This window comes from Mycosarcoma maydis, chromosome 4, assembly GCF_000328475.2.
Source record: "Mycosarcoma maydis chromosome 4, whole genome shotgun sequence".
NCBI lineage: Eukaryota > Fungi > Basidiomycota > Ustilaginomycetes > Ustilaginales > Mycosarcoma > Mycosarcoma maydis.
In genome coordinates this window covers 828,632-844,588 of record NC_026481.1, presented here as the reverse complement: position 1 = coordinate 844,588, position 15,957 = coordinate 828,632, and the positions used below count along the sequence as shown (strand labels likewise).

At 54.9% G+C, this 15,957-nt stretch overlaps 3 protein-coding genes across 3 annotated transcripts; 2 read left to right on the top strand and 1 right to left on the bottom strand.

Annotated features, from left to right (window-relative positions):
• Positions 1 to 1,819: 1,819 nt before the first annotated feature.
• UMAG_12042 (uncharacterized protein) lies at positions 1,820 to 4,960 on the top strand (the record flags this gene model as incomplete). The annotated part of the gene is made up of 1 exon (XM_011390107.1): positions 1,820 to 4,960. One exon carries the CDS (start codon positions 1,820 to 1,822, stop codon positions 4,958 to 4,960), a length of 3,141 nt encoding a protein of 1,046 aa, XP_011388409.1.
• Positions 4,961 to 5,156: 196 nt separating this feature from the next.
• On the bottom strand, positions 5,157 to 7,967 carry UMAG_12041 (1-phosphatidylinositol 4-kinase LSB6; the record flags this gene model as incomplete). Its single annotated transcript, XM_011390106.1, has 1 exon — positions 5,157 to 7,967. The coding sequence occupies one exon, from the start codon at positions 7,965 to 7,967 to the stop codon at positions 5,157 to 5,159; it is 2,811 nt and encodes a 936-aa protein (XP_011388408.1).
• A 1,334-nt stretch (positions 7,968 to 9,301) lies between these two features.
• On the top strand, positions 9,302 to 13,096 carry UMAG_06338 (uncharacterized protein; the record flags this gene model as incomplete). The annotated part of the gene is made up of 1 exon (XM_011390021.1): positions 9,302 to 13,096. The coding sequence occupies one exon, from the start codon at positions 9,302 to 9,304 to the stop codon at positions 13,094 to 13,096; it is 3,795 nt and encodes a 1,264-aa protein (XP_011388323.1).
• Positions 13,097 to 15,957: the final 2,861 nt, after the last annotated feature.

Genomic DNA, 15,957 nt, shown 5'->3' with positions numbered 1-15,957 from the left:
GATCCACGGCCATCGAGCGATCCTGACCGAAAAAATCTCAAATCGGGGAGATGGCGCCCTGCTGGTTGTCTGATGAGTCGCTCCAAGCTTGGGCAAATCACAACGAGCTGTTGAAGTACACGAGCATTCAGGGACGGAGCCGTGCAGAAACCACGAATAGCCATCGTAACGTAACGCGGTTTCTCTCCTTTGCTCTGCTGGACACTTTTGCTGTGCTGCCATGGCTGCATCGAGACGACCAAATTGCCTGTGCTTTTGAGAAGGTTGCGGGGCGCTGACAAGCTTAAAGTAAGTTTATTGATCTGAGGTGTCTCGAACGCAGCGGATGAGCTCATGAAGTTGGTGAGTCAAGAGTGAGTGTCTCTATACGCTCTTTACGCGTCCAAAACGGAGGCGGATGACTCGACGGCCGACATGCGACGTGCAAATTGAATCAATCGTGAATCACGAATAACTGTTACTTTACACTCAGCTACTGTAGTTACGTGACGACGATAACATGCACGAGGCACCAACCGTGAACACGGAAGCTTGGATGATAAATTAATCGTGAATTCCAGCACTCACGACTGTAGAATGCCTCTTTTTCCGCATTCTTTCATCACTGTACTGTATCTGTAATTACTGTACATGAGCAAGGTAGCGGCGAGGGTCAAGCTGCAGAGCCCGGGTAGACATTCCGCTAACTTAGAGCCTGTTTCAGTCATGAGTCCTGCCCGTCCGCCTATACTCGTAACTGGCTTCTCCAAGTCAGAAAAGAATGTGAACTACTACAATCACGAATCAGAAAACGATCACGAGTGCTTCTGTCTAACCTAGGTGGTAAATACAATACGTTCACGATTCGATATCGCACCGAACGAAGCAGTCTTTGGATGCTCCATCCAAGATTCACGATCAAGGTAACTTAGTATTGAAAGTCCTGCAGCTGCGCCCATGTTTCCACGTTTCGCTGTTTCCACGGTAGAAATTCTAAGCGTCATCCGGTCCCTTTTCGTTTGCCCCACAATCGTGAATCGCGAATCCACGATCGTGTAACACGAATGTTAAATAATGGCGGATCTCGCTTCACAATCAAGTTCTTTTATCAATAAGCTTGCCAAAGGCAAATACAACGAATCATTCACGAATCAAATCAATTGAATCAATAATCCCGCTTTGCATAACACTATCCTAACCAACGTGCAAATCGTGAATGGACGCTTTTGTGCTGTTTGCCCGTTGCAGTTGGCGCCTACTCGTGACTCGTCAAGCAAGGTTGTACAGCCTACAAAATAGTACTAATAAGGCAATTGCTGCAGCGCATGACGCGGCTACAAGAGCACCACATGATGCTATCCACCATTGAAAGAGGTTTTGCCAGGCATTCGGTGGCACTCGCCGGCGACTACCCGACGAGTTTTTTTGGTCTCAAAATGGAACTCGTGACTGTGACTTATCTGCCCAACGTCGGGCTTTTCACCGATGAGACCTCATCCGGCTCTCTATCTCTTGATCCATCGATGACACTTTTCCATGCTCTCTTGCCTCATCGCGCTCGCCATCACCTCAAGCGTTTGTTTTGTCGGCTTGTCCGCCACCAGGCTGAGCCAGCCTCTGTCGACACACTTTGTGACCACTTTGTGCACTGCGTCCCACCCTCCGCTTTCCTCTGGATTCTCCTGCTCGCCTACGCCTCTCTTGTACTCGTCGCTGCGTCTCACAGTCTGATCCAACCAATGTCTATACTGACAACGAGCTGCCCCTGACACATCGATATACGCATCATCGCAGCCTCGTCTCCTCTGCAAGTGCATTTGACGCGCTCCCTCCTCACACCATGGTGTCAGCTCCCTATCGTGGCTTGCAACCCTCAGACGGCCCGGCGGAATCAAATAGCTCTCCCACGGTCTCAATCAAGAATACCAAACAACTATCTGCGAGAGCAAGGACGCCGTGGCCGTTGGACACCCTTTGGTCTAGCTCTAGCAAGAGAGCATCATCTTCTAGGTCGCGCTCCCCTCCTTCTCACGCACTTGGAAGCTCGTACGACAGTTCTGGCGGTCTCGATGCGGACCAACTCGTCGACTTTACCGATCTGCCTCTGACGCCACCCGACTCAGGTGCTTCTGCTTTCGAAATCAACGCTCCAAGTGACTCTGCAAATCAATCCACTCGCTTCCATCCCAGTCCAGTCTTGATGTCTGCCGCAGCAGCTCCTCCAGCGTTACTGCGCAATGATCTTGCCAAGTCACCGCAGACGGAGCGCAGCAAGAACGACATCTTCAACTCTCCCATCTCCTGGCTCACGCCTCCGTCTCGTCCCACGCCGTTACCGCCAGCGGATGTACAGATATCTTCGCCGCCCCCATCACGCAATTCGCTCTTTTTTTCGTCCTTTGGATCCAGCTCGCCCATACCTCCGTCACCACCGCCGCTTCGATCCCCTCCGACGCGGTCTCTGGCAGGCGCAAGCACACAAGCCATCTCAGCTCGAGTCTCTCCGTCGGCTGCATCTGCAGACGCATCTGCGGCAGCGTCCGCACACTCGAAAACGCAGCAAAAATCGTGGCGCAACAAGGGGCATTCGCGCAACTCGTCTCTCGGTCGTGCTAGCTCGGAAGAATGTTTGGAGGAGGAAGCCAGGATCAGAGCAACAAAGCGTGTCGACTTTCGTCTCTGCCCCACCAACGACTTTCTCCTTGGAGAAGGTCGGCACTGCTCCGTATACCTAGGCAGCTATCGTCCCCGTCCAGAAGCGCTTGCCTCCAACACCAACGACACGACTACTGCCAGGGCATGGCGGCTCTGTGCCGTAAAACGCCTCCATGCCGATCGGCAGAGCCAGCTTCTAGGTCTCGAAGAAGCCTTTGCGCTTCGTCGTTTAGGTACACATCCCAACATCATTCAACTCATCGACATTCGCGACGAAGTCGAGTTCACAGCATCACCTCGCCACACGCCTCAGCCACTGCCGGAATTGCAACAGGCTTCTCGCTCGGCAAACAACGCCATCGGCCTGGGCTTGCCCAAACCCGAGACACGTGCTCCAAGTGCTGCTCCTGCGTCAGGTGCAGGTGGCCACACCAGCCATTCGCGATCCACCAGCGATATGACGGGCAGAGACGAGATTCACATCGAGAGGCGAGCTTTAGCATACGAGAGGCAACACGAAGCCGCTCGTACCGGCAGCATCCTCCCCGAAGCAGAATCCGCGGCTTTGTCCCTGCGACAGCCACGGTCTAGAATGACGTCGGCCGAATTGCCACAGTTGCGAAATGTGCCGACTCCCACCTTCCTCGTCCAAGGCCCAGATGACGATGATCTGAACAGCACAAGGATTCGCGAGCAAACTGACAACCATCAAAGCCTTGCACGAAAGCCTGCTAGCAACAGCATGGATCCCCCACGCCTTCTGATGCTTCTCGAGTTGCTTCCCAACAACCTCGCGCTCTATGCCAGAAAGCATGGCCAACGCATTGATCTGCAACAGTGGTTCGACTGGGCTGTACAAATGGCTGAGGCGGTCGTCTTTCTGCATAGCAAAGGTTGCGTACATGCCGACATTAAGAAGGAAAACATGCTCTTGACCGAGGATCTCAACATCAAGCTGTGCGACTTTAACTCTGCCGTCTTTCCCAATCCGAGCGATCCTCCGCATGACGGTCTTGGGCTGGGCACGCCAGCATACTGTGCTCCCGAGCTGAGTGGCGCCACTGGAGGTCCTGGTGCGACCAGCTTTTCCTATCCGATCGACATTTTTTCGCTAGGCGCTGTGCTGTACTCGCTAGCAACGGCTCACGAGCCGTTCAGCAAGGCTCGTAGCGTCGTCGAGATGCTACACCGCAAACGCCTTTTCTTTGAAAGCGAGGAGAACGATCGAGCATCTCGCTTGGCCGTTGAAGCGGGAAGCAAGTCGAACAGCCAATCCGCCAGCCGCAGCGGTAGCCTACGCGGCCGACACACAAGGACGCCTTCGTTGTGCAACAACGACGTTGGTTCGGTCGGACCTGCCTCGCCGGGCCAGCTTGCAGTATTACTGAACCGCTACGTGCAACATGACTCGCACGCAACCCACATGTGTCGCGATGCGAGCAACGACAGCCTGGAAAGCGTCGCCTCGAGCATCACCACCATGTCGGGGCGCAACCCGACATCGCTGGCGGTAGCGCGGCTGCTTGAACCCACGGATGAACCGCGTGGGCTGCTTGTGGACCCTAACACGGCGTCTCGCTCTGGCTCACTGCTGCGCGAGCTGCGCGAGCTGCGCGAGCTGCGCGAGCTGCGCGAGCTGGGCGGATGCGCCGAGGTACGCAGAACCGCTTCGACAGGTGGACGCAAGGCCATGGCGGGCGGCATTTCGAGCCTGCAAAGACCACGTGCGTCCAATGAGCCGAGCGAAACGCTCGGACATGCAAGCGACAGCATCGCCTCGACACCAAGCGCATGTGCACGTGCTTCGGCCAAGCCGAAGCCGGTTTCGAAAGTGACACTGCTCGATCTCGCTTCTCGACCAGACTGGCTGCGGCGACGCTCGTCGTACGGCGATGAGATCAGATCAATCCAATCCAGCTCTGCATACATCTTGTCTGGCGCGCCCATTTCGGAACACACGGCGGAGCGCCATGGCAGCACCGATCAAGGCCTCTCCACTACGCCGACGCAGCCAGGTGCAAGCCAGCCAAGTCGGCTGCGATCCATGTTTTCTCCCACGTCGGCGCAGCTTGGCAGCACGAGCTCGACAGAAAAGCCATGCACTTGCTTCGCGGTACACGCGCATTCCACTTGGTCGTCACCTGAACCGGACACACACATGCACGCATACGACGATGGATATCCGGCTATCATCCTCCCCGGAGGCGGTAGACTGCCTGACTCGACGCGCGATCTGCTTCGTCTCATGCTCCAGGCGGACCCTGCTGCCAGACCCACAGCCGAGCACGTCCGACATCGTCTGCGCACACACATGCAACTCTTGTGAACACGCCCATCTCATCTGCTACCTATACCCGACGCTCTGTCATTCCCACTGTACTTGCAACCGCAGATGGCCTATCGGCACCACGGATAAACAGGCTGTGCTGACTTGATAAGCGCTAAGCTGGAACGGTCCGCTTGGACTCGACTGCGCATGTGCCTGAAAAACAAGTGTGCGAGGTGAGAGGTTGGCGTACCGCTTAGATCCACTTGAGCCACGCCTGTTTGGTGTCAGACGAGATCTTGTCGACGACGACCTTGATGGTGCGTTTCGAAGCGAGTGATTCGGAGTCGGGCGTGTGATCGCGATTGTACGCTTGTGATGTGCGCGCCACAGATGTGGGGTGCGGAATGTGCGGTGTGTACGTCTTGGCGGCTGTGCGCGGATGATCTGAAGTGCTCGACGGCTCACCGGTTGAAGCAAGCTGCTGTAGAAGCGATTCGATCATCGGCTTTGGCTTGTTGTTCTGGAACCCGATTGGCGTACTTTGTCGATAACGATGCTGCTCGTCATGCTCCTCTTCCTCCTCGGACAGCACCTCGCCTTGGCTGTGCAAGTCGTACAGCGATGCATACATACCTTCTGCTGGTCTGCAAGCCGACTTGGATCGGTGCCAGCGTGGAGCACCATCAACGCGCGCACCGGGATCCGACATGATCGAGCTCGCCAGATCATAGCTCCTTTCATTCTCGACGCTTCTGACGTCCTCGGAGCTCTGATCGTGACTGGCGGGAGCTCTCTGCGCCTCGGTCGCACTCCAAGTAGAAGCGTTCGATACCGTGCTCGACCGCTTGCGATGTCGGAAAAACTTGAGTTTGGCTTCCTGTTTTCTTTCACGATCGAGTCCCTCGAGCACCTCGATACCTGTCCTGCCAAGGATGCTGTCACGATTGGCATTGTTTCGCCTCGAGCTGCCTGCTGTTGGCTCGCGTTGTTTTCGAGCCAAAGTGCCAACGTCGTGCGCCGATGCGAAGCGTTGGTGTCGCACATTTGGCGCCAGCCTCGCGTTGATCGATCCTGACCAGCTCTCTTGCACAGGTACATCGGTCTGCATCTTGTCGTCAAGAGTCGATGTGGGAGGCAGCGAAGATGAAACGCCTGAAGCGCCGGCAGCACCTGCAGCGCCAGCAGCGCCTGCTTGCAACGTGGATGGGTTGTGCTCGACTAGCAGGTCATCGAGCTCTTCGTCCGTGTCAAGCGTCAGTTGGGCACCCGACGCTTGTAAGAGCGCCTTTTTGTACGACTCGGAGGCTCGCATTCCTATTGGTCTGCGCTCGGTCTCAATCACCCCGGAAGGAATGGTGCGTGAAGTGTGCGCTCTCCAAGCTGCACGTTTGGCCAGGCCTGGCGACTCAGGTGCTTCAGCAGCTGGCAGGACGCGGCCATCCGAATCTAGTGCGATCTTGAGGCCTTGGATTTTTTCGACCTTGTCGAGTGTTAGCTCCTGTATCTCTTGGCAGATGAGCTTCTTTTCGCGAGCACAGAGGTCGAGCGGACCCTCGTCGGGCGCCTGCAAGCTCTGTACGAGGTTCCAACCCTGACCTCGCAAGACGCTCATCTGCTTCTCGAACTTGCTCTCGTCAAAGTAGGGATCCTGTTTAAAGATGCCGCGTAGCCCCTGGACAGTGTGCTGCCACCAGACGGGATCGTTGAGGATAGGCAGGAGATGCTGGCGAGTAGAGTCGGAGAAGGGCAGGCCGATGAGATCGCTGGGGAGGAAGAGCCAGCCGAATGGGTACTGACGAATCTCGTTGGGATGCTTGATGGGGAAGGAGAGCGAGTTATCGATGGCACCAATGCTAATCTCGTCCTTGTCTACATCGTGCTTGATCATAAAGTTGTCCAAGCCACGATCGGTGTTGCGCATGAGGAAGTCGAGTACGACTAGCCTCTCGAGCTGAAGCCGAAATTGCTCCATGCGCTTCGGAGTCCAGTAAAAGTCGTCAGATGGCACGTTGGAAGCATCTTGAGAGTTGATGGGCGAGTTGCGAGACAAGGGGGGGTGACAGGCGTCCGGCTCGTCCGGCTCGTCTTCGGCGTGTAGATCGTCCCAGGAAGGGCGACAGAGCAAGACGCGTTTTAGGGCAACTCCGCAATTGCGCAATCGTGCTTGCTGCTTCTTACGGCTGACCTTGTGAGCTCTGCTCTCGTCATCCATATCACGCATGAGCAGCGCCCTGCTGCGGGTGCGCGATGGCCATGGATGCCTCCTGAGAAAGTCTGATGCGTTGACGTAGCCTTTGAGAAAAGTCTGATAGCTTCCGATCTTGATGGGGAGAGGAACGTGGTCCTTGTCAAAAGCAAGGCGGTCGCTGTATGCGTAGTGAAAAGAGGGTGACGAGAGTTCGACAAGCTCGGTTCTAGGCACCATCTGAAGCGCGAGGCGAGCGTCAAGGTACGAGGCGCCGACTTCGGATAGATAGGAAAAGTTGGGGATCAGACAGGGTCTGCCCATGGCCCACCACAGATACTTGCGTGCAAACTGGCGTTTGGGATTGAGATTGCCGTAGGGCTCTTCGTCTTTGGGTTTGAAGACAGCGACGGTGGTGAGCGAGGCGGCTTGCGTGGATGACGACTGTGAGCAGTGCTGCGAGGCTGTGTCGCTGATGATGCGAGCAAAGTAGGAGCCACTGGAGCCAGTAGTGATCATCTTTGGATAAACGCCCTGACGAATGGCATGCTTGACCTGTTCTACTTGGCTCTGGAACTCGTGCGAAGACATTGCTGTTGCTTCGTGTAGAACGTTGCGACGGGCAGAGGTGCGCTTGGCGTCAAGCACGGATTGAGCTTGACCTGGACCATCAAAGTGAGTGATGAGAAGGGTTGGCTTGGTGTCGCGATGCGGTTTGCCGCGAAACTTACGAGCGACTGCAGTCTTCCACTTGCGAAATCTGGCATCAAAGTCGAGGTCGTCATCGTCAAGACGATGCCGAGAGGGTGAGTTACCGTTGCTTGACTCGCGTTGGCGGGACAACAGGGGCGCACGTTCGCCATCGTCAGACCTTGACATGGTGGTCGAGGATTCGCCAAGATTGCGGTGAAGCGGGAACAGGAGACGTTTAGCCCATGTTAGGTGAAGAGCGAGGTTGCTGTATCGACATGCTGCCACGACCAGACAATGACAGAGGATGGTTGTCGACCACGCAATCGCAGATCGAAGTGAGTCGAGCAGTTGTTCAGAACAGAAAGCAGTCTTCCCGCTTCTTCTTGTTGTTCTGAGCGTCGGCAACACGCTGACGAATGCGGGAGGAAAACGTAGCCACTCACGACTGTGACTCGTGACTTTAAGCGAGCCTGACGCCACCCAACAATCGTGAATCTCGTGAATAGCAGAACGCTGGGCGGAGGGATAGATTCGTGATTCGCATTCACGAAGCACCTTTTGGTGATTCACAATCACGAATTTACGAATCGTGAATGTGATTATAACGCACGGCGTGCATCGACAAACCGCGAAGCGTGAACGCTCAGATCGTCTGCTTGTTTCCAAGTTAACTGAGCTCGCCTCTTTTCCTTTTTCACAGTCACGAGCCAGTCACGAGTTGTGGAGGCGCACGGCGCACAATTCCACATGTAGCCATAATGGGGCTTAACATATAACACAATTGCTCCGTGCTCGGACTGGTGACTCGTGACTCGTGACTTGTGGCTCATGGCTTCGCAAGCACGGAGCATGAAGCGTGAAGGTGAAGCTGGTGGCCTCAGGGTCCAATCGTGAGTCCTGAAAGTATGAGTATGAATTTAGGCACTCCCTTAGCACGCTGAGCTGTGTAAAGCGTTCAAGGCGCCAAAAGTGACGAGTTACTTGACGATTTTTGAAAAAGCTGCTCACGACTTGCGACTCGCGACTCACAGGCACGAGAGGGGCGTACGGCGCAAGCACGAATCACGAATTGTGAATCCGTGAATCGTGAAACAAGAATTTACCCCTTAACTGTTATTAAATAACAGTCACGAATAAGTCATGTCCAAAACATGATGATGGAGGATGGCCATCGTGAATCACGAATCACGAATCCCACTCACGACTCACGACCAGGAAGACATCCGTACTCGTGAATCCACACAGACGTGAGAGCCATCCCAATCACAACAGAAATCCGAAAGCGCCACTCGTGACTCTGTGACTCTCATGTCTTGCAAGTCCTGAGTGTTACGCGTGGTCGGTTAGAGAACAGAAAGGCGCAAGGTTTCAAGTTTGTGTAACAAACACCTTTCTCTTTTCCACGTGCTCTCTCTTTTCTCTCTTCTCTCTTCTCTCTTCTCCCTTCTCGCTTCTCTCTCTCATCCTTGAACGATCACCGCAGCAGCTTGGCAACCTTCAGCGCGTCCGATTTCGTCACCATGTCGGGCTTACCGACCACGCCCAGTAACACTCACCTCCGATCCGGTCTGCCTACACCGTCGGCAGGATTGAGACGTATCTCGCCCGTGGCTACCTCGAGTGTCAGCCCTGGTGTGGACAGCCCCGACACACGATTTAAAAAGCAGACGCTGGCAGAAGCCATCTCAAAGAACGATCCAGCAAAGTATCGAATCTCGTCTTCGATTTCCTCTCCAACCGCCAGGGAGAACAGCGATGCAGACGACAACTCTCCGCTGCTGACAGCAGGTCGTCTGCCTCGCTCCTCTCTACTCTCACGCAGATCGCATTCTTCGCTTCGATTCGACACGCCACCCAACAGAGCCGCTCCTCTTCCGTCTCACGCCTCACCATCGGCTTCCGATGTTTCTCCTAGCTCGGCGAGCGCATTGGTTCGTACCCGAAGCCCACTACCAGCTAGCAACGCCAGCACATCCAAAACAGTGGCAACACCCAAAAGATACTCGGAACTAAATGGACGTACCAGCTTTACTCCATCTACAATCAGCAGGACCCCCTCGCACACCTCTTCCACCACCGCTTCTCGCGCGAGAGAACATGTTCGACGTGGACGCGAGCTTGAGATTGGCGACCTCGTTCGCATGGAAGGCTCTGACCTCGTCGGCGTGCTTCGACATCTCGGCCCCGTCGAATTCAAGCCTGGCTTCTACGCCGGCCTCGAGCTTACAGGCGATAGTGTAGGCAAAGGAAAAAACGATGGCAGCGTCCAAGGGACCCAGTACTTTGCATGTGCCCCGGCAAATGGCGTCTTCTGTCCAGCCTCCAAAGTGGTGGCAATCAACCATGCTCCTCCTACCGATGCCGTGGCTCGGCCGGCTTCATCCATGTCCAACAGGCCATCGTCGCGTGCCTCGGATGCACCAGACCGCTCGGGCGCCATAACACCTTCACGCAGACGAGCTAGCATCATCTCGCGCCCGCCTTCAGCTACGCCTTCACGCGCCTCTTCACGCCTCAGCGTACGTCCCCCCTCGGTCGCATCTGTCAATAGACCCACCTCGGCAATGAGCACATCCCGTCCTGTCAGCCGTCTCACCGCTCGCAAAAGTATTGCGCATACATCTAGCGCACGCGCCGATGACGCACCGAATGTGCACCAGCAAACCCAACTGAGCCCGGTGCGCAACGCTGTGTCCACCACATGCTCACTGGCGGCAAGAACTCCTCGCACTTCGATCGCTGGCGTGCGCGCCGCGTCCAGCGTGGTTCCGAGCACGCCTTCTCTCGCAAAGAAGCGGCAGAGTCTGGGTGGTATTCCAACGCCTCGAGCTACCAAGGGGCGTGCATCCATGTTTGCTCGACCCGGCGGTCTACCCGTAAGCTCTGATGCAAGCATGCCGCCGCCTCCAAGCCCGAGCAAAGATGCACGCACCGAGCGCGCAGCCAGCGTACTCGCCTTGCGCTCCAACAGCCGACTTGGTGCTGACACTTTGGCTGTCGAGAGCTCGCCCGTCTCGCAGTCAGAGCCTGGCGTGTCGACCGACTTGAATCTCGAAAAGAACCGCGCGCTGCTCGACCTTATGGACCTTACGCCACGCAAATCAGCGCAGCTCGTTTCTCGCTCCGAATCCAGAGCAGAGAGTCGTGCAGGCATTCGCGATGGCGATCTCACACGCGATTCGGTGGCCGAAGCGGTGGTGCCCCTTTCGTTGTATGAAGAGCAGATGGCCGAATTTGAACAGCTGCGTGCTCAAGTGGAACAGCTTGAAAAGCAGAATGCTGAACTGCGTCGGGCGCAAGAAGCTCGAAAAGCGCGCAGATCCGAGGTGCGCTCCAACGAGGCCATCCTGGAGGCCGAACGAGCCAAGATGCGAGCCGAAGCACGCGAGAGGCAAACCGAAATGGAGGAAGAGCGACGTATCGAACGCAACGACGAGATTCGTCGACGTAAGGAGATCGAGGATCGCGAAAAGGAGCTCAAGGAAAAACTTTTCGAGACGCAGCAGCAGCTTGACAAGAGGGGCGATGATCACGAGCGGCAGCAAAAGGAATTGGAAAGCCGCGCAAAGAGTCTTGAGCTCAAGCTGGAAGCCAGCGAGCAACTTGTCACAGAGATGAAGGATCGCATTCAACAGCAATCGGCGCTCGAACAACGCGGCGAAACAAAGGAAGCGCTCGAGACGCAACTCAAACTCAAGGATGCCGAGATCAACAGTCTCAAAGCGTCGCTCAAAAGCATCGAGGACCAAGCTCATACGGCTCGGGACGATTTGATGCGCCAAATCGACGAGCTCAAGGATGCGGGTCGTGAGACCATCAGCCTGTACGAGCAGAGGATCGAAGAGATCGAAGTCGAGAGGATCCAAGTGTTGGACAATATGCAGCTGCTGCAGGACAAGGCGCAGGAAGCTATCCGAGCAGCCGAGGCGCGTGTCGAGGAAATGCAGGCAGCCCACGCATTGTCTCAGCGTGGAAATCGCCTTGAAGCCGGCTCGGCTGCTGCGATCGACAATGAAGCGTTGCGCGAGCAAGTGGCTCACTTACAGGACAAGCTAGGCAAGTACGAAGACCAGATCTCTGAGGGCGCACTCGCGCTTGAGAAGGAGAAGGAGTATGCGCAAAAGAGGCGCGACAAGTCGCACGAGGTCGAGACCAGCCTGAAGAACGAGCTGAAGCGCATGCGTGCCGAGCTGGAGCGCACGCAGAAAGCGGGCAAGGAGCAACACGTGCTTCTCGAGGAGACGCGCCATGCTTTACAGGAAAGCCAGCAGGCGCTGGAGCGCGAACGTGCCGAGCTCGAGGGATTGCGAGCAGATGCCGAGAACTTCAATGTGCTCAAAACAGGACATGACAGCAGCTCTGCCTCGGCAGGACAAGCCGAGTGGGCTAGCGAAAGACGAGGACTGGAAGCCAAGCTGGAGCAATATCGGCAAGAGAGGGATGCACAGCTGGAAGCCAAAGAGACCGAACTTTGTCAGCTGCGATCAAGGCTGGATGCCAACACAGTGGAGGATAAGAAAGATGCACATCGGCTATCTGGCGCCTCGAACGGCTCGTCAGCGAACCAAGTGTCGGGACTGAGCTATCTTGTGCGTCAGCTAGGCGACGAGAATGTCGACATCAAGGCCAAGCAAAAGCTGCTGGAAGCGGATCTCAAAGCACGCACTGAGCAAGCCGAGACCAAGGCGCGCGCTTTCGAGCTGATGGTTGAGTCACTTGAAAAGCAACTTGAGGCGCATCAAGGCGCTGCGCGAGCTGCAAACACATGCGAACTGGCACACATGCTGGCGGATCGGGAAGCACGCCTGGAAAACAGCGAGAGCAAGCTGGCCGATTTGCGATCGATGCTGGCGGCCAGTAAGATGGAAAGACGCGACTCGACCGACTCGTTACAGAAGGAGGTTTTGCACCTCGAGACGCTGGTGGAAGCACGCATCTTTCGAGAACAAGAGCTGATGGCAGAAGTGGAGCGACTTTCGCGGCAACTGGAAGAGCGAGGCGACACGAAACCGACCAAAGATGCATCAGCCGAGAGGCCAGTAGACAGTGCAAAGTGGACATTGGCCATGGGAATGCCATTGCGACAGAGAGACGCGTCGGAGGAGGAAGAGGAACTCAATTTCTGCGGGCTATGCTCGAAGCGCGGCCACACGTTGGACCGGTGCGACAAGCTGATGGAGCCAACCAACTCGGTGCTACCGAGCTCGAACGGCGCTTCCGGCTTGGAAGCGCAGGGAGAGTCAGAGCCGTGCGATGACTGTGGCGAGGTGGGACATCGATTTGAGGACTGCCCGTACGCAGCCGAGATTTTCTGATTTGCTGCCTAGTTGCTAACCAACAGCTGCCATCTCGACTGTCTGCTGCTCAATGCAATCGCCATCGTGCCTGGCTTGATCTGTAAAGCGTGAAGAGGGAGGGGTGTGCTGGATGTTTGGGTGCTGAATTACACGACCCTGATTTACGCTTCAATTTTTCGGGCACAGTGGTGAGTGTGAGTTTCACCGACATGAGATCCACGCTCATGGAAAGAGCCAAATACGCACTCAATCACGAATCGTGAATGACTGACCCGACATTCGTGATTGTGCGCAAAGAACCACTCGCGACTTGGACATGATATGCACACGCAACAGTCGCGACAGACAAGACAGTCAATGGAAATGAGTACTGATAAGTTAGATAGACTCTGTTCCATGCAAAGCAAGCGCAGGGTGGAGCAATCACTAGGAAGCAAAGTGACAAAAGCCGAGAGAGAGAAGAAAGTTCAGGCAGTAAGAGGAAATAGCGGACGCTGTAAAGTCACGATTGCAACCCATCACAGAATCACGAACAACGAAAAAAGAATCCGAATCCGTTCATTGTGGATTGTGGATTGTGGATTGTGGATTGTGGATTGTGGATTGTGAATTTACGAAGGAGGGTGGAAGCACGTGACCTTACGCGAGTGGCAACGCGAAGCTCACTCTGCTGGGGTCGAAGAGAAAGAAGGACGCGTTGCCAGCAGACACGAGACACGAGTTGCGCAACGAAACGTGAATGAATTCACGCATCACGAAGCGTACATCGTGAATCACAGATTAAGAATGCAGGGAGATGAAACATGAAACAAACACGAAAGGTGTGAGATCTTTGTGCTTTGATGAAATTGTCGTGTGGTGGGCGACAAGACAAATTAGCCGACTCGGATCCACTTGCTTGGATGCTGAGTTTCATTCACCATTCACGATTGGTGCAGACCTGGATGAATGGACGATGGAAGGGTTAAAATTAGTTGCCGCTCTGGTCTGCGTGAGTCAAGATGGAAGCGAAGTTATAAAATTAGACAGGATGTTTTCGAAATCGCGTTTCTTTCAAGCAAGGGACTCGCTAAAAGGCAAGCATGTTCGCGTCAAGGGGGTATGCCACAAGCATCAGGGTGAGAAAGAGAGAGAGAGAGAGAGAGAGAGAGAGAGAGAGAGAGAGAGAGAAGGAGTCGAGAAGGAGAGAAGGAGAGAAGGAAAAAATTTGGGTCGAGGTGATTGGCTGTTGACAGAGGATTTGACAGCAAAGGGTTCAAGATGAGATTCTGCAGTTCAAGTCGACTCTTGCCGCCCGACAGGCCGGAATCGGAATCGTGAATCACGAATCATGAATTATGAATGTGTTGGTCGGAATGTGAGCATGTAGCGGTGAGCGTTGCGCAGAAAATGAGAGTAGAGGCGCGGAGGAGGCGCGTGGGCAGCGCGCATCAAGAATCCTCGAGCATTCAAGGGTCTTGAGGAACGTAGCCGAAAGCGAGGAGGCGCGAGTGGCAGCGCCTCTACACGTTTGAGTCGACGCCTCCGCGTCCGCGTCCGCCTCGGCCTCGGCCTCCGCCTTGAACTCGGACTCGACATTTTGCCACGGTGCGCTCCTTGTCAGTGGCATTGTTGTGCCCAACTGCGCATTGCCCGCTGTGCTTTGAAGATCAGGGGGAAACGTGTTTACACCGAGTGCCAAGTGCTGGCAGGATGGACGGAAGATAAACTGTATAAGCAAAACGTGCACTGTTCCAAACGATTTGTACGCCGCCGCTTTGTGGAAAGCAAGGCGTTGCAAGGATCAACAATCACGAATAGAGTAGAACACAATGTCTTGCTGGGGAATGAGCATGTATGTGCGAAGTAGCTGGGCTGTATCATAAGAACAAGGCGGAGTCGAACCCTAATCGGCCAAGTCAGCACACAGTGCTTAGATTGGCCGAGTTGCACACACACAAACACTCAAACTTGACGACAAAATTCATGACTGTCAGAAGCGGCAGCACTTTGTTGATGTGTGTCTTCAAGGTCCGAAACATGGATTCACCACGACTATCAGTCGCTCACGAACCCTACAACACACAATCACGCCGGAAACGAAACGGGCGAGCTCAAGTCACGAGTCGTGAGTTGTGTGCTGATCGTCAGTGAATTCATTTGTCACTCTTGTCGAGCCTCGACGCTTGATGCTTGGTTGGCAAGTCACAGATGGCTGATTCGTGATTGTGACCTGACTCAGCACGTCGAGAGCGGTCATGTGCCGTGGTGTGGGCTCCGTCGGGCATTCTTTGATTGATTTCCCCTTTTTTGTTTTATTTTGGGTCGATTCTTCTGCGGTCGCTGCTTTCCATGGTGCGCTGAGCAACGGGCGTGGGAGAGACAAAGCCGACCCGAATTCCAACCAAATCACCAATCGTGAATAATAATCACGAATAATATTGATAATAAATCGTGAATGGCATTTCCGATTCATGATTTAGAGAGCGACGCTGCAGGCTGCAGTGCGTGCGTGCGTGCGTGCGTGAGTGAGTGAGTGAGTGAGTGAGTGAGTTAGGCAGTCGCTCGCCGAACCAAAATCAAGAATCGTCTGTCATCCGTTGCCAAATTCGTGATTGACTTTGGCGGCTGAGGATTCGTGATTCGTGATTCGTGATTGCTCGTCGCGACAGACCCTGTCGACTGTCGCCTGTCGCCTTCGTGCTCAACATCGTCATCCTCTTCTACCACCATCCACAGCCCCCTTCTCTTGTTCCTTCTCGTCTCCGATAACAATTCCTTTCATACATCCAGTCAACCTTCAGCATCTCGTCTTCAGCCCGCATAATCACTCTACAGCTTTTATTGCATCGTCAACCTCTCAGTTATCGCTTCGTGCACACCAACCCTCCGCAGTCGGG